The 25,456-nt window shown below is 42.7% G+C and overlaps 1 protein-coding gene across 1 annotated transcript in view; it reads right to left on the bottom strand.

Annotated features, from left to right (window-relative positions):
• Positions 1-25,456, bottom strand: part of ERAP1 (endoplasmic reticulum aminopeptidase 1) — a 40,253-nt gene that overhangs the window by 13,865 nt on the left and 932 nt on the right. The window contains exons 2-11 of the mRNA XM_080804831.1: positions 20,688-21,231; positions 17,947-18,085; positions 15,225-15,359; positions 12,312-12,432; positions 11,158-11,312; positions 10,471-10,584; positions 9,165-9,296; positions 7,686-7,817; positions 7,458-7,529; positions 5,857-6,011 (exon numbers count right to left, since the gene is read on the bottom strand). Of these exons, the coding sequence (XP_080660957.1) occupies positions 5,857-6,011; positions 7,458-7,529; positions 7,686-7,817; positions 9,165-9,296; positions 10,471-10,584; positions 11,158-11,312; positions 12,312-12,432; positions 15,225-15,359; positions 17,947-18,085; positions 20,688-21,214 (1,682 nt within the window). The 5' untranslated portion in view covers positions 21,215-21,231. The remainder of the gene's footprint in view (positions 1-5,856; positions 6,012-7,457; positions 7,530-7,685; positions 7,818-9,164; positions 9,297-10,470; positions 10,585-11,157; positions 11,313-12,311; positions 12,433-15,224; positions 15,360-17,946; positions 18,086-20,687; positions 21,232-25,456) is intronic.

The following is a 25,456-nucleotide window of genomic DNA, read 5'->3' as shown; positions in this document are numbered from 1 at the left end:
GAAAAGTTAAGTCAGGTTTATGGATCAAAGTATTAGATCAGGGGTGCCTGGGTGGCTCAGTGGGTTAAAGCCTCTGCCTTCAGCTCAGGTCATTGTCTCAGGGTCCTGGGATCGAGCCCTGCATCGGGCTCTCTGCTCAGCGGGGAGCCTGTTTCCCCCTCTCTCTCTCTGCCTGCCTCTCTGCCTACTTGTGATCTCTGTCAATTAAATAAATAAAATCTTAAAAAAAGAAAGTATTAGATCAATTTCATTTCATAATTTTGATAATTATATTGTGCTTACATGGTGAATATTCTTATTTTTTATAGAAATATCATACAACTATTTCAGAGTAGAGGACATCATGTTTCCAACTTACCTGTAGTAAAATATATATACATATGTATGTATTACATTGTGCAATATACATACATAAAATCTATATATCTAAATATATTTATATAAAATATATATATATAAGCATATATATATATATATATGCTACTGTGGATCCAGGAGGACAACATAGCAGGACATCGAACTTACCTCCCCTGTGGATGCAGCAAATCTATATCTACACATAGAGCAATTCCTTTTGAAGAAGAATCAAGAGCTGGCTGAATAGCTTCTGCATGACAAATGATAGAGGGACCACACACAGAAGACAGAGAAAGAGACAAGATAACAGGAATCCCGAGGCAGTGAGGGAGGGCTATTACCGAAGGCACCACACGCAGACTTGCCCACCCTGGGATGTGATGGATACATACATAGCCATTTAGAGGATAACTAGATTATAAGTGAAGAAAATCCACTGACCAACTCTGGAGCATCCACCAAACAGGAGGCAAACTGCTAGAACTCTCTCTGAAGTCATAGGCGCTGGTGAGTACCACTTTCATTCCCCCTCCACCGTGATATTGTGGACAGGGGCAGGGTTCAGTCACTCTAGCCAGCTGCGTAGGGCCACCCCAGCCAGTCCAAGACTCCTAGCCCATACCAACTCCCGTCAACCTGCTGCGGTGAACCCAGCAGAGTACTCTGGGACCCTCCTGGCTTATACCCAGTCAAGCCCCAGCCATCCTTGGTGCAGGACAACCTGGGACCCCATGGACTGCACCTGCTCCCACTCCAGCTCTAGACCTCCAACCAGGGCACCATCTCCTCCAACTTCAGCTATTTCTCCAGAGCAGCCCAGGGAAGGAGTGTCTCAGAACTCCCCAGCCCATGCATACTCCAGTTCCAGCCATCTCACCAGAACAGCTTTGGTTCACTTTTGCCCTGGGACACTTCCCCCCCATCCCACTCCGGCTTCAGCTGGCCAACCAAAGCCACTAGGCACACGCAACCTACACAGCTAACAGTAAATCACAGAAATAGACAGAAGTCAAACAAACTAAGGACACCAAGGATTATATTCCCAACCAAAGAAAACAAAAAAATCCCAGAAAAAGAAAAGCCCTAATGAAATAGGTAATTTACCTGATAAAGAGTTCAAAATAATGGTCATAAAGATGTTCACTGAACTAAGAAGAACCACAAACTAGCCTTATAAGAAATGTTAAGGAGTCATAAGAGGAAAAGAAAAGATCACAGGAGGAAATATGAAAAAGTACAGGCCAGTATCTCTCATGAGTATAGATGCAAAAATCCTTAACAAGGCATTAGCAAACTGAATCCTACATTAAAAAAAAAAAAAAAAAATCATTCACTGCAGTCAAACCAGATTATTCCCAGGACGCAAATGTGACTCAATATTCTCACACACACACACACAGATCAACATGATATATCACATCAGTAAGAGAAAGGATAAACTATATGATCATTTCAACAGATGCAGAAAAAGCATTGGACAAAGTACAACCTCCATTTATGATAAAAAAAAAAAAAAAACAACCCTCTGCAACGTAGGTCTAGAGGAAACATACCTCAACATAATAAAGGCCTTATATGCAAACTACAATCAACATTGTACTCAATGGTGAAAAACAGAGCTTTCCCCTAAGGTCAAGAAAAGAGAAAGATGTCCACTCTCATCAATTTTAATCAACATAGTACTGGAATTCCTAGCCATAGCAATCAGACAACATAAAAAAAGGGGGGGGCATCCAAATTGGTAAGGAAGAAATAAAGTTCTCATTATTTGCAGATGACATGATACCATACATAGAAAACTCTCAAGACTCTACTAAAACACTACTAGAACTGATAACGGAGTCTAGTGAAGTTGCAGGATCCAAATTCAATGTACAGAAATCTGTTGCATTCCTATACACTAACCATGAAACAGCAGAACATGAAATTAAGAGTCTTACTTGTATTTGCACCAGACACAATAAAATATCTAGGCATAAACTTAACCTAACATGTGAAAGACCTATTATTTTGAAAACTATAAAACACTGATGAAAGAAATTTAAGACAACGCAAAGAAATGGAAAGACATTCCATGCTCATGGAATGGAAGAACAGGTATCATTAAAATGACTATGGCACGCAAAGCAATCTACAGATTTAATGCAATTCCTATCAAAATACCAGCAGCATTTTTCACAGAGCTTGAACGAACAATTCTAAAATGTGTATGGAACCACAAAAGACCTCAAATAGCCAACGCCATCTTGAGAAAGAAAAAACTGGAGGTACCGCAACACCAGATTTTAAGTCATATTACAAAATGGTAGTATTAAACCTGTATGGTACTGGCATAAAAAACAGACACATAGATCAATAGAACAGAAAACCCAGAAGCAAACCCATGATCATATATTTAATTTATCTTTGACAAAAGGGGAATCGGTATACAGTGGGGAAAAGCTCTTCAACAAATGGTGTTGGCAAACTGGACAGCTACATGCAAAAGAATGAGACTACACCACTTCTTTCACCATACACAAAAACAACCTTAACATGGATTAAACAACTCAATGTGAGTCCTGAAACCATAAAAATCCTCAAAGAGGGCACAGGCAGTAATTTCTGATACATTTTTCTAGATAAGTCTCTTGAGGCAAGAGAAAGAAAACCAAAGAACCAAAGAGAAAGAAAACAAAAAATAAACTATTGAGACTACATCAAAATAAAAAGCTTCTGCACAGTGAACCACCAACAAAGCTAAAGTGCAGCCTATGAAAAAGAAGGTATTTGCAAATGACGTATCCAATAAAAGGTTAGTATCCAAAATGTATAGAACTTATCAAACTCAACAGCCAAAAAACAAAGAAACCAGTTAAAAAATGGACGGAAGCCATGAACAGACATTTCTCCAAAGAAGACATCCAGATGGCCAACAGACACATGAAAAAATATTCAACATCACTTATCAGGGAAATGCAAATCAAAACTACAATGAGATATCACCTCCCATCTGTCAGGATGGCTGACATTAAAGCCCAAGAAACAAGTGTTGGTGAGGATGCGGAGAAAGGGGAGCCCTCCTGCACTGGTGGTGGAAATGCAAACTGGTACAGACATGCTGGAAAACAGTATGGAGGTTCCTGAAAACATTAACAATAGAGCTACCCTATGATCCAGCAATAGCACTACTGGGTATCCACCCAAGGAATATGAAGACACTAATTCAGAGGGATACATGCACCACGATATTTACAGCAGCATTATTTATAGTAGCCAAATTATGGAGACAGCCCAAGTGTCCATTAACAGATGAATGGATACAGAAGATGTGGGATTATATATAGATATAGATAAAATGACTATCACTCAGCCATAAAAAAGAAAAAAGTCTTGCCATTTGGAACGACATGAATGGAACTGGAGAGTATAATGCTAAGTAACTGATGGTTACCAAAGGGGAGGTGGGGCCGGGGGTGGGGAGGGGGGTGAAATAGGTGATGGGGATTCACGAGTACAGTTAGCATGATGAAAAGAAAAGAAAGCAATAAAAAATAAGAAAAATGACGAGTATAGGTAAGAATGTTGAGGAAATGGAAGGCTCCGTTTTCCTGAAGGTTAGAGTGTAAACTGGTATAGTCACTATCATAAATAGTATGTAGGTTGCTCAAAAAATTAAAAGTAGAACTACACTATGACCCAGCAATCCCTCTTCTGAGTATTTATTCGAAGAAAATGAGAACACCCATCTGAAGAGGTACATGAACCTGTATGTTCACTGCAGCATTGTGTAGGTACAGCAAGATACAGAAGCAACCTAAGTGTCCAGTGATAAGTTGATAAAAAGGTGTATATATACACATACGTACATATACACACAGTAAGAGTATTAGCCATAAAAAAGAATGAAATCTTCCCATTTGCAACAGCAGAGATGGGTCTAGAGGATATTATGCTACGTGAAAGAACTCCTACAGATAAAAACAAGTACTGTAGGATCTCCCTCTATGTGTAATCTGAGACACAAAACAAAACAAAGACTCATGGATAAAGGAAACAAACTCTTGGTTGTGGGGGGTGGTGTGGGGTGGGGGGAAAGTAGGTAAAGAAGGTTAAGAGATACAAATTTCAGTTTTAAAATTAGTAAGTCATGGGATATAATGTATAGCATAAGGAATACAGTCAATACTGCAATAATTTTCTTTTTTTTTTTTTTAAAGATTTTACTTATTTTTTGACAGAGAGAAAGATCACAAGTAGGCAGAGAGGCAGGCAGAGAGAGGGGGGAAGCGGACTCCACACGGAGCAGAGAGCCCGACCTGGGGCTCAATCCCAGGACCCTGAGATCATGACCTGAGCCGAAGGCAGAGACTTAACCCACTGAGCTACCTAGGAGCCCCAGTAATACTGTAATAATTTTCTTTAGTGACAGATGGTAATAAGACTTATTGGTACTTTGCAATGTAAAAATATATTGAATCAGTATGACATATATATGAAATGGGATACTGTTTGTCAATCATACTTCAATAATATATATGACTAATATATATGCTATGTAGAGAGCATATAAAAAGGTAAAGAGTATTCTTTTTTAAGATTTTATTTACTTGAAAGAGAGAGAATAAGAGAGAGCAGGAGAGCGAGTGGGGTCAGAGGGAGAAGCAGATCCCCACTGAGCAGGGAGTCCAATGTGGGATTGATCCTGGGACTCTAAGATCATGACCTGAGCCGAGGGCAGTCGCTTAACCAACTGAGCCACCCAGGCGCCCTAAAGAGTGTATTTTTAACTGATATTTTGGATTATACATGGAAAGGTTCTATTTTACATTTTATACGTGTATTTCAGGTTATATGTAAAGAGACGGGAGAGAAGTGGAGGGAGCGGGAGAGAGAGAATGATAAAGCAAATGTAGTAAAAAGCTAGCATATATGTGTATCTGGGTAAAGAATACATGAGAATTCTTTGTGCTCTTCTTACAAGTCCTCTAAGTCTGAAATTATTTCAAAACAAATTGAAGTATTGTCCATTTGGGTCGGTCAAGGTGCATGATCTGCTTTCCAGGGATGCCCTTCTGAAGTCGTAAAGCTGACAAACAGGCTCCCGGATCTAACGCAGACTTCCAAAAACCAACGCAGTCCCCCCTACTCCCCAGACACCACCTGCATGTCTATGTCCTCGACTCCAACCCAAACGCCAGGCACTATTGGCATTTAGGGACAGTTGCTTCGTGTAGAGCTCGTTTCCAGTCAGAAACCGGAATTACCAGCCCATCAAACTACAGGACATGGCAATGTTAAAATAATGATACATTATCAGCTTTACTGAGAAGAACCAAGGTTGAAAGCCACATTTATCCTCTTGGGAAGATGGTGGTGTGTAACTCAACTTCATAGGATACAGAGATTTAGTTGAAATATTTTAGCAGTCAAGACAAGAACACTCTGAAAAATGAATTTTTGTCACAGAAGGCAGGCGTTACCGAGGCAACAACCCGAGCCTTGCACTCTGAACATTACCCAGTTTCTGCGGCGTCCTCGGGTCCTTTGGTGTAGTGCTCCTGCCTCATGTGTACGTTCCTCCCCCTCACCGTGACAGTTATCAGGGGAAAGCCCTTCTGCAGCGTCCATGTGTTCATCATGGTTTTTACATCAAGGCCTTCCTGTCGCCAGTGCTGAGGTAGACAGAAAACAGATACGTGACCACTTGCCCGATGCTAATGGAGAACCCAGGCTTGCGCTCCTGGGCTAAGACCTGTTGACAAGTCCCTCGAAGCTTTTCCTCACCCCTTCTCCTCCTCCCTTCCCCACACTGTGTCCCGCGTGGCATCCCCACCAGAGCACGGCCTGCCTGCCTTTCCAGTCTCTTCCTCTACCTATGTAGGTCTCAGCTCATGAGCAGGTACTGTATCTGGTTCTACTGGGCATCCCTTGGGCTTGGCACCCTGCCCCCAGCAGGTAAGTGAATGAATGAAGGTAGGGAAGGGAGACCAAGGGTCAGGCGTTCAACAACCATGTAACGACGCTGGCTCAGACAGGCAAGGTGGGAGAAAATGTTCAGCCACTAGCCTGTCCTTCCCAAGTGCTAACATCAAGACGGTCCACATTCAGCTGTCTTAAAAGCTGATATATTCTTGGATACTAAAAAAGCTTCTAAGGATATTTAAGAGCCAAACAATAAAACACACTATGTAACAAATCTAGAAATCACGGAGTAAAGCGGTCTCTAAAAGCCATAAAGGCCTCAAAAATGACAATATGGTGAATAAAATTTAGCTGCCTCTCTAGACTCAACTTCCACTTCCTATGAAAAAACTCCACAAGTCCAGATAACCAGACTCACGTGGTTTTGGGACTCAAATATTATGAATTCTTTATAGCTTAGCAGTTAAAAATGTGAATTAGATCTAAATTCAAATCCCCACTCTGCAACTGACCCAGCATATGCTTTTGGATTTCACACCCCCATCAGTTAAGTTCACAGGTTCACACTGAGATATAAAAGAGTCAAGTGCTCGGCACGTGCCTGATGCTTAAGTGTGCAAGGCTGCCCGCTGCCCTCATTTGTTTTTTCACGAATGAAGAGCTATGGGAGTGACCCACACGGGCTGACTGACACAGCCCCGGTCTACCACAGGAACAGGTCATAAATTCACTGCTTTCCAGAGAACGAAGCCGAACAAATTAGTACCAGTGATACGCGTTTCCCACGAATGCTATGCCACCCCCTCGCGTAGAGAGCTTTTCAGGGAAACTGTAAAAAGGCTGTCAGTCTGCTACAGTTTAACCACAGTCTTTTTTTTTTTTTTAAGATTTTATTTATTTGACAGACAGAGATCACAAGTAGGCAGAGAGGCAGGCACAGAGAGAGGAGGAAGCAGGCTCCCTGCTGAGCAGAGAGCCCGATGTGGGGCTTGATCCGAGGACCCTGGGATCATGACCTGGGCCGAAGGCAGAGGCTTTAACCCACTGAACCACCCAGGTGCCCCTAACCACAGTCTTATGTGGAGTTACAGTGACAGAATGAGGGACCTCAGAGAGGTTGGCCCCGAGGCTTCCTTCAAAGAACACGGAGTAAACACATGTGTTTTGGGGTACCACATACAGCTGCAAGAACTTACTGAGGTTGAAGATGAATGAGGATCCCTGGAGCAAAAGCCATCCATCCTTTCTGAGCCATCTGTAGGGCAAATCTAAAAACCAAAACCAAATGTGTTATTCCCGGTTCTCTAGAAAACAGTCAGGATTCTTCTCAGAGGGATTAACAGGGTGTAGGAAAAAAAACAAAACAAAACATGGTAATAAGCCTGGTAATCCCCAACGCAGAGACTAAACCAAACCATACTCACACTTGCCATACTATTCCACAGGTCCTCATTTCTTGTGTTTTTGTAGCTATACTTCTGGAGGTACTGTACAATACCACTTTTAAATGCGTCAGCACTGATATAATCCCTTAGCATATTCAGAATACAAGCTCCCTGAAAAGACAGCGTGGGTAATTGTTAAATTGAATCATCATCTGATCTGCTGTCACACTTTTAGTTTGGAAGAACTCTTTCAAAATGCAACCGCGGTAACATTTTCAAAGTCTGTGATTTGTGACACAATTAAAGAAAGTGCGTTTACGAAAAAAAAGTGCTTTTCAAGGAAGTGGGTAAACCTGGACCTGTCTAGTCAGGGGACTGAACAGGACTGTTTCTCTTCTTCGCCCCCTAGTGCCATCATTTTCTAACAGCAACTAAGCCTCCCCACAGGGCAAATGACCACCACTGGCCAGCTGCCATTATCCCCAGGTCAGTGGACAGTGGTGCAGAACCAACACTTGGCGCCACCTCCTGCCTTCCCTGGGGCCACTCCAGCCCAGCAGTGGGGAAAGTAGCTACAATAGGAGATGGAAACAGAGGTCCCGGTTAAGGAACAGAGGAGGGCAGGCAACCTGGAGCAGAGAGGGCCAGAGGAACACAGGGAAAAGAAACAAGAGAACGCCTCGAGACCCAGTATTCCTGTGTGAAGAGTCTTTTCCTCTCCACACCATGACTGTGGCTCCCTTTGCACACACAAAAAAACTGACCATATAGGTGTGGGTTTATTTCTGGGTTCTCATCTGTTCCACGGAGCTAGGCCTCTGTAGGTCTGTTTTTATCTCCCCTACACTGCTGATGAAAACATCAAAGAAATACGGTCTGTTTACTACAAATAAATTGGCCAAGTACCACGATAAATGACATTCTCCACCTTGTTGAAGACAGTAGAATGGTTGGGAATGGGAAGAGAACTGGGAGAGCAGAAGCTTGATCTCACGAAGCAAGGACTCAGACTGTAGCTCTGGCTTGTATTCCTGAGGGCAATACACAGGCCCCATGTGACCACTGTGACTAGAATCCTTCCCTTTCCCTTGTCCAGATAAGCCAGGTGAAGACTGTTATGTAAGATCTCCCATTTAATGGGAGCAACCGTTTCCAGTTCTGTCATTAAACACATTGTATAGGACAGTATTTTGCAGTTCAACAATACCAGCTATTTCTGAAGGCACTGAAAGGCAAGCTACGGGAGGCAGGACCGTCTGCCTGGTACAAAGGTGAGGCTCAGTCAAGACCCATTTGTTGAGGGAGACACCGACTCGAAGTTTCTCTTCAGGATTACCCATCAAACTGCGTGTTGGGTCTTCAAGAGTGAACTCCAGCCAGCATAGGGCAGCACAGAAGGCATTCAATCTGGGTTGTTCCTTAGGAAGGGAAAGCCACCCCACAATCCTATCTATCATCCTTCCATCCAAGTCTTTAGCAGTTTGGTGTCCAAAATGTCCCCTTATTATCCATTTTTACCTTTTCATAAGAAACTTCATCAAACATCTCCCGAATCTGAGCAGGTTTCATCACAGGTGTTGACACAGGGTGTGAGGAATTTAACGCATCAACCTCCATCACATTAAAACACTTGCCGAAGAAATAATCTTCCTGCCGACACAGAGACAACATCACCCATGTGACTTCTACTTTAGATAATAAATATGAAAGGAATAATGTTTGGTCTGGGGTAATAGGTTTATACTTTCAATTTCTGGTCCAAACCTCTTCTGTGTTTATTGAGTTTACAAAATAAACTAGAATTGTAGTTGCTAAAGAGCTTCCAAGAAATGATTTTAGGTTAACATTTTAGAATTTGTTCCTCTTAAAATACCTATATCACTTTAGAAGACCATTTTCTCTTAAAAACAAAACCATGAGGCCTGTAGCCAAATAGAATCAAAACAACTAAAGTGTGTAGTGATTGCAACAACTCCAATCATATTTTAAAGCAAAGAAATTTAAACCATGTAGTAAAAAATTTTAAAAAATGGATAACAAACTCAAAGTGTAATTCGATTTCTTAGGTCATATTACCCAATAGAATAACATACACACAGAATCATTTTTATTAGTAAGGGTTATGTGGAAATGGGAAAATATTTATGATCCATTGTAGTGTAACAGTTATATGGACATTATAACTATAAATAAATTATGTGTATTGGAAGATGAAAGTGGGAAGCTGATATATGCTTAACTCAAAATTATAGTAAGGCAAAGGATTGTTTGAAGTTTTTTTGTTTTAACATAAAGGAAGTTTCTTTCTAACTTTACTGCATGTGATTTTCAGAAATTGAATACCTGATTTTTAAAATAAACACATAAAGGTTCCAAAGCATTCAGTTTGTGACTCCTGAGTACAGGCTTATATGTAAACAAACCTGCAGTTACCTAAAGCAAATGGGATCCTATCTGATTTGACAAGTAGTATCCTACTGAAGTAACAGTGATCTGTACTTGATAATCCTTCAGTTAGCAACCTGAAGTTCGAGGAAATGATATGCAACAGATAGGGTGTCATTACTTCTATTTCTTTGATATTAAAGGAGGATAAGATTTAACTTCATTTCCTAACAATCACAGATCTGGAAATAGCAATCCAGTTTGGAAATAAGCTTTTGTGATACCTTTAAAGTTCACTACCATCCCCAGTAGTGAACCTGATTCCTATCTCAACTATCAAGGAGTTAATAGGTCTAGGAGTTCTATCACTGAGAATCAGTAAGTATTTTCCAGCAGTGCTGAATAAAACAGATCAACCTGTTAAAAAGTAAGTACTTACAACTTTCAGTTCAGGATGAGTCACGCTGACTGACACAAACTCCATAAACTTGGCAAATCCTTCATTTAACCAAAGATCATTCCACCATTCCATGGTGACGAGGTTCCCAAACCACTAAAAGGAAAACAGTAAATATTCACACATTTCTAGGGAGATCGGATTATCTACACAGCTATAAACATGAGGTATTCAGGAGGAAAGAGTTCACATGTGCGATGCCAGTATATGGTCAACATTTACAGAATATTCTCTCAAAGTAAAAGGAAAAACCTTTCCATGTTCATTTTATCTTATTTTTTTTAAAGAATGAGATTTTTTTTTTAAGATTTTATTTATTTATTTGACAGAGATCACAAGTAGGCAGACAGGCAGGCAGAGAGAGAGAGGAGGAAGCAGGCTCCCTGCTGAGCAGAGAGCCCGATGTGGGGCTCGATCCCATGACCCTGGGATCATGACCTGAGCCGAAGGCAGAGGCTTTAACCCACTGAGCCACCCAGGTGCCCCTCCATGTTCATTTTAAAACACACTACCTAACGCATTAAAGAACTCTCATTTTTACTTTGCCTTTTTTCCATAGGAAAAGAATTGATTCATTTCGTATGTCAGTATGAATAGTCTCTTCTGTCCCATAAAAGCAATATAGATGTAGTTGCACCACAATTTCTAAAAGCATGATTAACCGTGTACCTGGTGGGCAAGTTCATGCGACACCGTCATCGTAATGCCAAGCTTATCGGATGCCGAAGACGTCTCAGCGTCAAACAAGAGAATCGATTCTCTGTACGTGGTCAGTCCCCAGTTCTCCATAGCACCACTCTCAAAGTCAGGAATGGCAGCAAGATCTCGGGAAGGACACAAAAATCTGTTACCGGCCTCTAAATGAGACCTCACCCATACACACTAACACTCAGAACGGATGGGTATTGCAATGGATCCTAAGAAAAGCCAGGCTGGTTGTGCAGAATCCTATTCTAGGCTGGAAGAACCTTTCAGAACCGAGAAAAAGAGGCTCTGTGGTTCACTGAATTGCTCTGCTGCTGCATGACCAAGTCAGATGTGGGCCCCAGGCCTCCTGACTCCCTTTCCAGCTGTCTGACAATGAGTGTAGGGATTGAATATTAACAAATTCCTCAGTAATCCACAAGACTTGGGACATCCCAGGCTCCCATTCGCCTAAAATCTCTAACACAATGGTCCTAAGAGCCTATTTAAGAAGGAAAATGCAGATTTTCCTTACACTATAAATTTGTTAAGAAAAATTTATTGAGCACCCTCTGTATTCCTCCCAAGTATGTGCCAATCCTGGGGAAAAAAAAAAAAGAAATACAGCTTCTGCCTTTCACTCTCTGCCCACTAATCCAGTCGGGTTTTTCTTTCTTTTTTTTTTTTTAATAAAGATTTTATTTATTTATTTGACAGAGAGAGATCACAAGTAGGCAGAGCAGCAGGCAGAGATAGAGGGCAGGGGAAGCAGGCTCCCGCTGAGCAGAAAGCCCGATGCGGGACTCGATCCCAGGACCCTGAGATCATGACCTGAGCTGAAGGCAGAGGCTTAACCCACTGAGCCACCCAGGTGCTCCCAGTCGGGTTTATCTTTCAAGTCAGAAGGTAAAATGACCATGACATGTGCCTCAGAACCTAATCAAGATCTGCTTCTGCTCTAATTAGAAATTTACTGTAGAGATTCGGGCTCAGAAGGATCAGCCTGATGGCTGACACCTGCCAGAGTTTAAGGACCTGAGGGCTACTGCGATAATCACGGGAATACCAATTAGGAGGCTATAATCCATAGCTGACATCATTCAATGCCACCATTTGCAAAAACTGTGCAAAATCTTTACCTTGTTTGGGTAAGGGATATGGAATGCTAAAATAATCCTCATAAAATTCCAGAAGAGTCACTGCGGTATCCAGGGCATAATCTGCCTGATGTATCTTGTCTGGCACAGCATATATGGAAACCTGAAGAGAAAGAAAGTTAATTAGCTTTTCAAATGCTCTCGTGGCTTCTCTCCACAACTGTATGGAAGACGGACATTCAAGCCTTCATCTTCTGCAATATGGTTGTCAATAAGAGAAGTAGCAGTTCAAGTTCTTGTCTTAGTGCTGTTTCTAATCAACTCTCCTTCTGAAAACTACAACATGCTGGGTAACATATACAAAAATGTCTTTTTAAGTGTTCTCATGACATATTGAAAAAGTAAAGAAAACTTAGATGCCAAAAACGAGGTAAGGGTAGGACCCTCCGTAGACAGCGGAGGACTGCAGACAGCTTTTGCCCTGAGGACACTAACCTAATGCAGATGGAGTTTTCCCAGCATTGAAGGTCTCAGGGGCTAGGAGACCAAGTTCAGAGCCTGCCCAGGCTGGGAAGCCCAAGAGAAGATGTACCAGGCACAAAGCTGGACCCTCAAGGACCACACCCTTGCTGTAAGGGTAAACTAAAAATAGCTTCCCCCTTCCTCAAGGAGACCGCAAGGAGAAAAAAATGCCTATTCAAGTCTTCATACTGTATGGGGGAGGTCGGCCGAAATCCTGAGAATCAGTAAAAGTTCATCTTCATGCTGGTTAGCAGCTGGGCTCACACAAACCAGGTGGCTCAAAAATCTGAAGCCAGGAGTGCCTGGGTGGCTCAGTTGGTTAAGCAACTGCCTTCGGCTCAGGTGGTGATCCTGGAGTCCCAGGATCGAGTCCCACATCGGGCTCCCTGCTTGGCAGGAAGTCTGCTTCTCCCTCCGACCCTCCCCCTTCTCATGCTTGCTCTCTCATTTTCTGTCTCTCTCAAATAAATGAATAAAATCTTTAAAAAATAAAAAAAAATCTGAAGCCAATAGTTTGAAACAAAGTGGTTCATGGGTTCATAAATGCTCCCAGTCACTTGACAGGAGCAAACAAATTTTCTCTGGAAGAATCCACCTTCAACTCAGGCAGTGTAAATTCAATATACACAAAGGAACTAGACACCATAAGAACCAGCAGAAACAAAAAGCACAGAACCAGACACACAAAGACTTCAGGCAGGACAGTTACTAGAATATAAAATGTACGTTTAATGTGTTTAAAGAAATAAAAGGCCTGAAAATACGAATATGTAAAAGGACTTCTGGGTCCCAATTCCAATGTGTGTGGGCTAACCCCACACCTCTGAGCCGTTCTGCAACGCCGCCTGCGTGTCCCCACAATTCAACGTGATTCTGACACGACCCAGAGAGAGCACCAGATCCCACAACATACAGGCCGAGTCTTATAAAACTGCCCCCACTTCCACTTCAGAGGACATTCCCAAGTGCAGGCTACCATCTGTGCTTCTGACCAGCAGGCTCTCGTTTGGAAGGTGCAATGACCACCTCTTTAGGTGTGATTAATTTGCAAGAGCAGCTCACAAAATGAGAGAAATCTTTTACTCAGTATAAAAGGACATGACTCAGAAACAGCTAGATGGAAGAGCTCCACAGGACAAGGTATACAAAAAGGCAAAGAGCTGCCGTGCCATCTCCAGGCAGGCCGCTGCCGCTGAATCTCCACACTCGCACTGAAATGTCCTTTGGGGTTTTTATGGCGGCTTCATTACACAGGCATGACTGATAAGGTCATTAGCCCTTGGTAACTAAACTCAAACGCCAGCCTTCTCCACTCCCTGGAGGTCAAGGGGGCAAGACTGAAAGTTCCAACCCTCCAATCACATGGCTGGTTCTCTGGCAACCAAACCCCGCCCCCCCTTAGGTTACCTATGTGCTTCCCACAAGTCGTCTCATTAACCTAACTAGAGACACCTTTCTAGCTGGTATCAGAAAATTCCTAGTGTTTTAAGAGCTCCATGCTAGGGACTGAGACAAAGACCACACATATATATTTCTTATCTTAAATCACAATATCATGGCATGGAAGAGACATTATTTAAAAAAATCTTTCATAAAAGACTCCCCAAAGTAGGCAATTCAGTGGGTGAGTGTTTTTGCTGATAGTTTCCCTGCTGAATTTAGATTGGTCCTTACATCCAAGTCTCAAGCATTGCCTTCAAATCTGCAGGTAAGTAGAAATATCTCTACAAGAACAAGAACCACTAGGGGAACAAAATATTATTCATCAGAGAAGTCCTACCTGTTCAGGCCTCAGTGAAAACCAGCACAAATAAACGAGGTATCTTCAAATGAAAGCCTTCCCCTCCAGAAAAAAAAAAAAATTGTTTGCTTTGTTTGTACAGTTGAACAGGTTGTTCACTACACAATGATACCTAGAAAAGGGGCAAGTGGTCCTTGAAACAAGATAGTCTCTTTAGTATTCCAGTATTCGCTGGCACAAATGCTCTCCCCAGAGCCATGTAATACTTTAAGCCGACTATTCTATTTTACTTCCTTCTCAAAGCCAGAATCTGTTCAGATGGTCAATGACATTTACTTCCCAACTGCAGAAAGTGATAGCCAGAAACAACTTCTGAAACCCCTGCAAGATCTAATCCAACTTACACATTTTGAAAAAGCATAAACTAAGTTCCAAAGGGAGCACGGTCAAGGTCAGAAAACCAGTTAACGGTGGAGCCAAGACCTGACCCAGGCCAGGCCAAGCCTCTCCACATTTTTGTGATTAGAACCTCATTGTAAATACCAGCATCTGTGACAAGAAAATGCCAACCACTCCGGTTTTTGCCCACGATTTAGGGGTGTGGGACTTCCAGTTTTAAAACCAGGACAATCTCAGACAGGCAAGGACAACTTGGTCACCCTGTGTGACAATCTGACAATCCCAGGGCTCACCTTGACTCCACTCTTGGTCATCTTGCTAATAGATTTAAAATCTGAAATAATGAAGGCCACCAGGTAGGTGCTCATCTTCACAGTGACATCAAAATGGTCTTCTAGGAGTCCTTCAGCAACAGTCACAGATTTAACCTAAAATCACAATAACTGAAATCATCAAATAATCCAATTATCAATACATTGAAAATATCTGATAAAGAGAAATTTCCTAGCCACCAGACACAATATTCAAAGCATACAGCATAACATTTGTATAATTACTTTAAAATTTCTCTTTCCAATATCTGATTGTAATTTCAAGATTAAGGCCATTCTACTCAAATTTTAATGAGATATAATTCATATACCATAAAATTCAGTTTTAAAGTACACAGCTGAGTGGTTTCTTTTATTATAGTCAGAGTTGTGCCACTATCATCACTAAATTTATTTTCAGTGCCCCAGATGGTTGCAAACTGGCCCATATTTGGTACATGAGGATTGATAATACGAATGGGAGGAAGCAAAACTGAGATTGTTGGTTTTGCCAAGACGTAGACCTTAAATACAGGTATAAGAACTATATGGAAACACACTGTCTAGTTTGGTTTCTACAGTGGACAAACATGTAACCATGTACAACTTAAAAAAGAGCTTCTATTTTCCTCCAAAATTGAAAGTAACCCATGCCTGGGCCTCACGTGGCCAAGCTTCCTCCAAACTCGGATTTGCTTCACTGGAATCTGCTTTAGGTGCCATCAGGGAGACGCCTCGTAGTGCGGTGGGGGTGGTGGAGGGACAGTCTAAGAGGTGTGCTCCCCAAAAGGAAAGTCTAATACATCAGGAAACACCAAGTACTGGGACAGGGCCCCAGAGAAGGAGAGCAAGAGAAGAAGGAGCCTGCGAATTCCATGTTAACACATTTTCCCTGAAATCTTATTTCCACCTCCATTTCTGTGCCCTCATCCTTCTTTGTAATACCCACCACCCCCACCAGTTCTGGCGTCTGCTGGTCACTCTGTGCTCCCTTGACTCTGAGAGCCAACCTAGGTTTACTCTTGAAAAACTCCAACTTACCTTTTCAAGTGCCTTCTACCCACCCCTAACCAAAATTTTCATTCCTAGAGTTACACTATTTACTAGGAAAATAAGCTGATTAATTCAACTTTAAATGGGGTGAAATCCTGCCAGCTGCCCATACACTTCAATTCACTTTTGCTTTTCCAGCCGCCGAAGAGAGAGTTGGAGACTCCACTGTCCTTCCCCGAACTCCGGGTGGGCAGCCTGACTTCAGGCTAGTCCTGTAAGATTTCTGCCAGTGGGCGGGCTCTCCTGTCCAAGAGGCCAGCCAGATCACATTAGAGACTTTCCTTTCCAGAACAAATGGGTCCTGGATATCCATGGTATCTTTGCGAAGTCTTAGGAGCTCCCAGCCTTCACCCTGCAAACCTACGAGCTTCTCTATTGGTGTTTTTTGGTAATCAGTCTCCCCCTTGATTTCTTTATTCTCCCAAAGCTGTGATTGATTCTCTAATTAGAGAACTCACAAGCCTGGGAGCAATGTCGTAATATTGAGGAATGGAAGGATAATTGGAACAGGCATGTTCTCGATCTCAAATTTATATCAGGAAAACAACATAATCGTTTCTTGTTTTCTTCACCTACAAATGTGGGTGGAGTAGACAGAAGTTCTAGCTGGTAGAGATTTGCTGAAGAGCACTTTTCAAAGAGCATGGCCTTGGGGGGGGGGGCCTGGGAGAATCTTGTTTGCAGAAAGGATTTTCAAGGTATTCAGTGCTGGAGGGCGGGGGGGAGGTGGCTGGTGGTCTGTAGTTTTAAGTGTTGCAAGGTACTGTTCTAGAGGCTGGTGGCTCTCAGAGCCCCACGCTGAGATTCGGCCTCCCTGGTGATCACAGGGTTGGGCTGGGACACCCTTTAAGACTCTGGGCGGAGTGTCTTTCACCTGAGTCTCATCCACAGCGAGCTCCGCGAACACAGGCTGTGTGTGTCGCACGAGATGATCTGCAGCTGCGGCAGGCTGAGAGCTCAGCGGATGAGTTGTTCTAAGCTGCTAGAATCATTAACCCATGGCACGTATTGATTAGTTACATTCATTCGGCATGGCCATTTTCTCACCACTTTTGAAAATCAGACGGGACGCTGTCCACGTATGCTTTGGAATTGGAGGATGATGGTCTCTTTAAAGGGAACTGAGCTATCTATCACTACTTACTTTTCGTATCGTAATATTCCGAGAAGATTACTTTTTTTTCTGTTGGCCCAATTTCATGGATATAGTTACAAATCATATGGTTACTATTAGTATATCCGATACAGAAATTATAGAGAACTATATACTAGAAATATAGCCTTATGTGACCAAGTGTGTCCTTGATAAGATCATATGAGAAGAGGAAGGGGAAAGTGCTTTGGGAAGGGCACTCTCATTTAACCCGGACCTGAGTCCCTTACAGTGTCCCTCCTGCCATACCAGGGACTTGGAATGCCTCTTGGACTGAAATCCTCCATATTTTTAGGGACAGTTTTTTTTTCTCTGACTTCAGAAAAATTATTGCCTGAAACAAAAGCACGGGTTGGAAATGAAGAAAGAAAAGATAGCTGTCACGCAAGAAAACAAAAAACACAGGTGACCTGAATATTAACTGTCCCTGGGGTAATGCAAGTGACAGCATGTTGACAGAGTTTTCCTGTGAGCAGACACACAGGCATTCAGACTCACCAGTGGCATATTGGAGATGGCGAGGTGTCCTGGCTCCCTTCTGATCTTCACTGAAAAATTTGCTTTGAAGGCAGGTTCATCAAAGCAGGGAAAGGCCATTCTGGCTGCAGTGGGTTCAAAGTGTGTTGATGCCAGTACTCTAAAATTATGGCGAGTGAAATAAAAGTACAGCATAAAGCACCAGGGACTCTAAAAGAGATGTGTGTTTGGTTCTTAATTCCTAGAGATACCATAAGACTATGGATTTTACTACTGAAAAAAATCTTTCATAGAACAAAAGTCATCATAAATTAACTAAAAAGGCAAGCAAAAAACTGGGAAAATGGATTGAAAGCTATTTGACAAAAAGGGTTAATAGCCTTGACAGAGAATGAACACTTCAAAATGAGTAACATGGGGCACCTGGATGGCTCAGTGGGTTAAAGCCTCTGCCTTCGGCTCAGGTCATGGTCTCAGGTTCCTGGGATCAAGCCCCATATCAGGCTCTCTGCTCAGCGGGGAGCCTGCTTCCTCCTCTCTCTCTGCCTGTCTCTCTGCCTACTTGTGATCTCTGTCTTCCAAATAAATAAATAAAATCTTTAAAAAAAAAAACGAGTAACATTATGCCAGCAACCAAGGGGAATAGCAGGTACAAGTCATAAACAGGCAACTCGCAGAAGAAGAACCTACAAATAGTCAATAAACTTACCAAAACCTGCTCAATTTCCTTAATAATCAATGAAGTGCAAGTTACAGGGACATATCTATTGGCTTTCTGGCTCTAAAAAGACTGCCCATATATGGTATTGGCTACAAGTGAGGAATATGGCAAGGGATATCAAGATTGTAAACCCTTCAACTTAGCAATTTTATGTCAAGGCATTTACTCTAAGGAAATGATTAACAAAGATATTGCTGTTGCTGAAAGGGTGAAAACAACCTAATCTCTGTGAAAGGGGTATGAGTTAAATCAGAGCACATCCATTCAATAAACTCATTAAAACAACGTATAGTGATAGACATCCATATGAAACATCTTCTCAACATATCAAAATAAAATCCTTATAAGATGGAAAATACAGCTCCATTTATATATATAATGTATACCCATACCCAGAGAGAAGTCTGGAAGGATGATTCCTAAAATAAAAGTAGTAGTTATCTTTAGGGGCTTTTATAGGGACAAAAGTTACTTCCTAAAAAATTATTTTGGGTAGCATCTGACTTTTTTTAACTTCAAAAGAATAATATGGAATCAGAAAAATAAGTGAATATAGGGGCACCTGGGTGGCTCAGTGGGTTAAGCCTCTGCCTTTGGCTCAGGTCATTGATCTCAGGGTCCTGGGATCGAGCCCCGCATGGGCTCTCTGCTCAGTGGGGAGCCTGCTTCCCCCTCTCTCTCTGCCTGCCTCTCTGCCTACTTGTGATCCCTGTCTTCCAAATAAATAAATAAAATCTTTTTTTAAAAAAAGGAAAATAAGTGAGTATAACCTACTAACAAAATTTTACTTGATTTTTTAAGATTTTTATTTATTTATTTGATGCAGAGAGAGAGGGGGAGAGAGGGAGAGAGAAGGAAAAAGCAAGCATAAGCAGGAAGAATGGCAGACAGAGGGAGAACCAGGCTCCCTGCTCAGCAAGGAATCCGATGCGGGGCTCCATCCCGGACCTTGGGATTATGACCGCTGAAGGCAGCAGCTTAACCAACTGAGCCACCCAGGCATCCCTAAAATTTGATTTTAAAATACAGCATGGGGTGCCTGGGTGGCTTAGTTGGTTGAGGGTCTGCCTTTGGCTCAGGTCATGATCTCAGAGTCATGGGATGGAGGCCCATGCCCAGCTCCCTGCTCAGTGTGGAGGCTGCTTCTCCATCTCCCTCTGCCCCTCTCCCTGCTCCAGTTCTCTCTCTCTCTCAAATAAACACATTAAAAAATAATAGATAAAATTCAGCATAAAATCCCCCCAAATAGATTGCCTCCTTAAAAACAGAACAAAAGCAAGGCAGATGAGGATCCTTAAAAAAGCTTTAACTAAGAAAAAATATTTCTTCTAATAGGCTCTACGGGGTAAACAGCGTTCTCCAAACATATGTGGACGTCTTAATCCCTCATATCTGTGAAGATGACTTTGGAAAAAGGGTCTTCGCAGATGTCATCAAATGAAGATGAGGCCATGAAGTTGGGCCTTAGTCTAGTAAGACTAGTGTCCTTAAAAGAAAAGGAAAAGTTGGGGAATGGCCACAGGATAACAGGCAGGGTCCAGAGTGATGTTGGTCGGAGCCAAGGAATGCCAACAATCGATGGCCTCCACAAACTAGAAAGAGGGAGGGAAGGGCTCTTTGCAGAAATGCAGAGAGAGCCTAGCCCTACTCACCCCTGGATTTGGACTGCTGGCTTCCAGAACTGAGACAGCAGAAGTTTCTATTGTTCTAAGCCACCCAGTCTATGGTACTTCATTATAACGGCTCTAGGGAGCTAATCCTAGGCCAGGAGAATTAAAAATGTTTATTATACATCAGAATTCTAAACAAGTAAACAAATAGGTACTTTGGCAGAGCTGAAGGAAAGAAAACTGATTAAAACATAATGAAAAAAAAATGAGATCCAAAAAACAAAGAAAAGAATCTATGGGCTATTTTTAGCTACATAAATGAAACACAAAATCAAAACATTCAACCATCAAGGGAGAGTTAAGAAATAATCCATATGAAATAGCATGGGCAGCACTTGGAGTTTAGAAAAAAAAAAAATAGAAAGAAGTACCTCACTTCCCCCTCCTTGGTTCTGTAGGTGCTCTTATAAAATCCATTCAAATGCTCAGAAAGATTGCCAGAGTAGTCGATGACAACTGTGTACGGGAGTCCGACAGCCAGAGGCTCGGGAGCCAGAAGTGCGATTTGCTCGTGAGGTGGGTACTCCAGGACTCTCAAGGGTTCTGCAGACAGCCTCTCTCCGACTCTCTTCTTGAGGGTGGCCTTAGATATTTGCAGGAGGTGACTATGCAGGATGATGGTACTCGTAGGCTGGCTGGCTGTGATTTCTATTTCTGTGGTTCCCTCGAAAGTCAGAGTGGTGAGATTTGCATGGATCAGGAGATCGTAATGCACTGGGGTGATGTGCTCAGGAAGTCGCATTTTCTCCCAAGGGAATGGAGTCCCATTGCTAGCTTTTGGAGATGTAGTGTCACTGCTCTGACACCACAAAGGAGTTGACACAGTTAAGAGAATCAACAGTGAGGATGGTAGAAATGGCATGGTTACCAGTGGCCATCTGATGAACAGAGATAACATCTTCTTGCTCCAACTACCTAGTGGCAAAATGTATAAAAGCACCCCCCCCAAAAAAAAATTGAGTCACGAAAATATTATCAAGACAGCAAAATTTCACAATGTATCTACCCAGGATTAACTGATATAGATACAAACTTTCAAAAGTTCTAGGTCTTTACCTGAAAGTAAAATGACCTTCCCTATGTTATTGATTCACACAAGAAAGAAGTTACTGGTTAGCAACAATCTTCACACCTATTAAAATGTATCATTTGGCTCCCCAAGTTTAAAAGAACTCTATTTGTCAGAGTTCTTGGTTGAAAGCAATAGAACGAGCTCACTAAGTAGTTCACCAAAAGTGTCACAGACTTGTCAGGACACTCGGGAAGCCAGCCACATGAAAGATGCCAAGATGGACAGCCAGAACCACGACGGAAAAATTGACCTGGTGACCACGCCCCACGGCCCTGGGCCTTGGAGGAAGCTGCCCTGCTGTGTAGGGACCAGCTGCTGGATGCTGCTGCAGCCACTGCCGATGTGAGGTCCCTACTGCCCCTGCAGCTTGCCAGGACTTTGTTCAGGCGAGGTAAGGTATCACACTACCAGTCCGGGAGGTGGGAAGAGCAAGAATCTGGATTTCACAGTCGCTGCAGTCAGTAGAGGACAGTCTGGCGCCCAGCCAGGCTTACAAATAGAGAATTTGTAACATACAGGAAGCATAGGTAGGAGACACAGATGCTGAGTAGCAGGGGGTGGGGGGAGGCAGGTATCCATTAACAGTAACCGTTAATACCAGCGTTATCTGTCAAATGTCATGCCAAAAGTTCATCTAATATGTATTTAGCCAGGGATGACTTAAAGGGTTTATGGTGATTTTTACAGCAACAGTTTGTGTCAAACATAACAATCTCTTGGATACCCTCTTACAGTCATCCAACAAAGACATGTTGGGGGCACCTGGGCGGCTCAGTGGGTTAAAGCCTCTGCCTTTGGCTCAGGTCAAGATCCCAGAGTCCTGGGATCGAGCCCTGCATGGGGCTCTCTGCTCCGTGGGGAGCCTGATTCCTCCTCTCTCTCTGCCTGCCCCTCTGCCTCCTTGTGATCTCTGTCAAATAAATAAATAAAATGTTAAAAAAAAAAAAAAAGACATGTTGAATGCCTGCTACCTGCAAGGCAGTGTGCTGACTACTATGTGGGGTGTAATAATACACAAGACACAAACCCCACAAAGACTTAAAAATCTGGAAAGGCAGAAAGCATTCATACACAGATGGTAGAATGCAACAGAGAAAGTGTGGAGCATTCTAAGAATGATAATAACAGATACTGCTGGGGGAGAAGAGAGTGACATTGCTGCACAGAGACTCTGGGGTGCCTTCACGGAAGACCAGCACTGGAGCATGGTTTGGAAGGATGGGTTGGATTTGGAAATGAAGGGAGGGCATTAAAGACACTTTATTTTAAAGGTCTAGGGACACAAAAGGAATGTGAATTATAAGGGAGTTGGCAACCATGGCTGAGAACTGAACATTTCTCTATCTTAGACAAAGACATTTCTCTAATGGGTGTTTGCCAGGATGCATCTGTTAGATGAGTCCAGGTAAGTGGTCTTCATTCCCTCAAGCTCCTTGGGCTCCTGAACATATAGATCAGATGAGAAAAGTAGTAATGCTACAGTGTGGTACATGGGATTCTACCTCTATGTCAGCGGTTCTCAACTCTGGCTGTGTATTAACATCACCAAGGAAGCTTTTAAAACAACAGGGGCCTGGGTCCCTGTCTAGAATAGTTAAACTGAAAATATGGTGATGAGGTCAGGGAACCAGAATTTTTAAAAATCTTCCCAGAGATTCTATTGGAAAGCCAATCTGAGGACCTTCTAGATAATCCTTGCCAAACCCTGGTCTTGACACTATGTGGAGGAATACCACTTCAAGGTAATAACTGATGTGCTCTCCCAAACCCTGACTCCCCATCCTGCTCCCCTGCTAAAGGTGCTTACATCCCCCTCCCCACAGAGCAGACCTGGAGGCAAACAGAAAGGATCCCAGCACAGCAGAGACAGTCAAGCACAAAGGCACCATAACCTCAGTTCAAAAGGCTTCACCCAGATGAAAGGGAAGAGAGAACTAAAGGTTCAACAGGGAGAACAGGATTTTTGTTTATGCGCTTCTTCTTTTTGTGTGTGTGTGTAGGAACCAACTAGAGGATGCTTCTAGCCATGGAGAACTGAAGCGATTTGAAGAAGTATGAAGTTTAAACATCAAAATCGTAAAGGGTTCCCCCTTTTACTTCCTCAGGTAGAATTCTAGGGCAGGGGTAAAACGATGGATTTCCCTTGAAGTTAGGACATGAGAAATAAAGGGAACTTGCGTGAGACTTCCATTTTGAATTTCTGATGGCAGTGGCTTTGTGGGTGTAGCCCATGCCCCCAAGAAGGTAGGCAGTGCAATGAAGGTGGCAGGCTCAGGCATGAGAGGGACCCCAGAAGTCCCCAGGTGTTCCCAAATCCAGGAGGAAATCTAAAAATTCCAGCTGGTTCTGAGCTGACAGCCAGGCCTACAGGCTACTAAAGGAGTTGGCAGTGGGACCTCAGTCCAAGGCTTTGCAAGGTTGTGTCCATGAGGAGACAGAGTCAAAGGGAACATGGCTGTGTCTCAAAAGAGGACGGAATGCCAGGAAACCACAATGGAACATGTAACATATACAGCATAAATGTCAGAAGACTTATACTGATACGTAATACATATTACACTTACAGTCAGAAAAGAAAACCTGGTTTTGCCTTCTTGTTCTGCCACCAACTATGTGACCTTGGACAGGTTATTTAATCCCAGTTTCATTTTCTTCACGTGTAACTGAGAAAATAATACCTCTGTCACAGCATGTGACTGAGTTAAGACTGAGTTAAAATATTCTCAATCATTCATTCCACAATACTGAGGACCTGTTATGTGCCTGGGATTTGGCTGGACACTAGCAATGTAAGTTGGTAACCTCAGACTGCTTATGGGGCTTGGGGTGGGGAGGAATTTTTAACCACGATTAGGGCGGTTAAAAACACACACCTCCTAAAAGAATAACAGGGCAGAGCGATTTCCAGTGGGGGCTCTTGGAGGATATTTTAGCTGAGATTTAAAGGACAAATTCAAATTAGCTAAGGAAAGAAGAAGGTGATTTTTCAGACAGAAGGGATAGCAAGCATATTTGTAGGCACAGTAGAGAGGCCTGGTTATGAGGCCTGGGGGAGCTGAGGCAGAGCATACAGCAGAAAGACGCCCCTGGAGGGGAAAATGGGGCCGGCCCACCACTCCGCTGTAGGCTTGTTAAGGAATTGGGCTCCCAGCCCAAGTGCAATGAGTAGCCGCTGGGTGTGGAACTAGAAGGTCCTAGGATGCAGATCACACTTTAAGAAGCTACATGGCTCAAGAAAGGAGCCGGGGGATGGCCAAGAAACCGGTTAGAAAGGAGTCTAGACAAAGTAAACTAGTGGTTTGTACTCTGAGAGGGAGAGGGAGTAGGAGAGGGGAGAGACAGACCGATGGATGGACTTGGGCATCTACATTTGGGGTGGACTGGAAGTGCAGGGTGACTGAAAGAACACATCAGAAAGGCTGCCAGGTTTCTAGAATGAGCATCTGGGTAGTCCTAGGTGCCATTTACCAAGAAGAAGACCAGAGGTGGGGGAGTTCTAAAAGGGAGGAGAGGGAATTGAGGATTCATTTTTTAAATATGTTTGTGATATCTCTGAGATATCCACGGAAAAATACCAGCAGACAGATGAATACACGTGTTTAAAGCACAGAGATAAAAGTTTTCAAGGACGTTACTGTCCTTTACTGCATTTCTTTACAGTTTTAAAAAGTACCTGCCTTTGGCATCTGATTTTACTAAATAAAGCATCTCTCCCAGTCAAGGCGGTGGTAACAGAGTTCCTAACTTCACCGCCAGGAAGAGTTCAAGTTACTTTGGGAAACTTACTTAGTCCGCCTTGGGTGATTATGACTTTTCTCAGGCAGAAGGAGGTGGAGGCAACAGATCCTGGGTTAGCTCAGCCTTCCCTTTATTGGAACACGCCTCAATGTGGAATCTACTACCAAGAGGTAAGGGACTTTCTCCCAAAATGTTCTGAATGATGTAATTAACAAGCATTTTAATAGTTTGTCACTGCTGACAAACAAAAAATGCTGAATTAACTTGAATATTTTTTAACCAATTAGAATTTTTTTCAGTTAGGCCCACCTGAAAATGGGCTATGGTACC

The sequence above is a fragment of the Martes martes genome (assembly GCF_963455335.1).
Source record: "Martes martes genome assembly, chromosome: 5".
Lineage (NCBI taxonomy): Eukaryota > Metazoa > Chordata > Mammalia > Carnivora > Mustelidae > Martes > Martes martes.
Note: the sequence above shows the minus strand (reverse complement) of the source record. Positions and strands in the feature narration are given on the sequence as shown.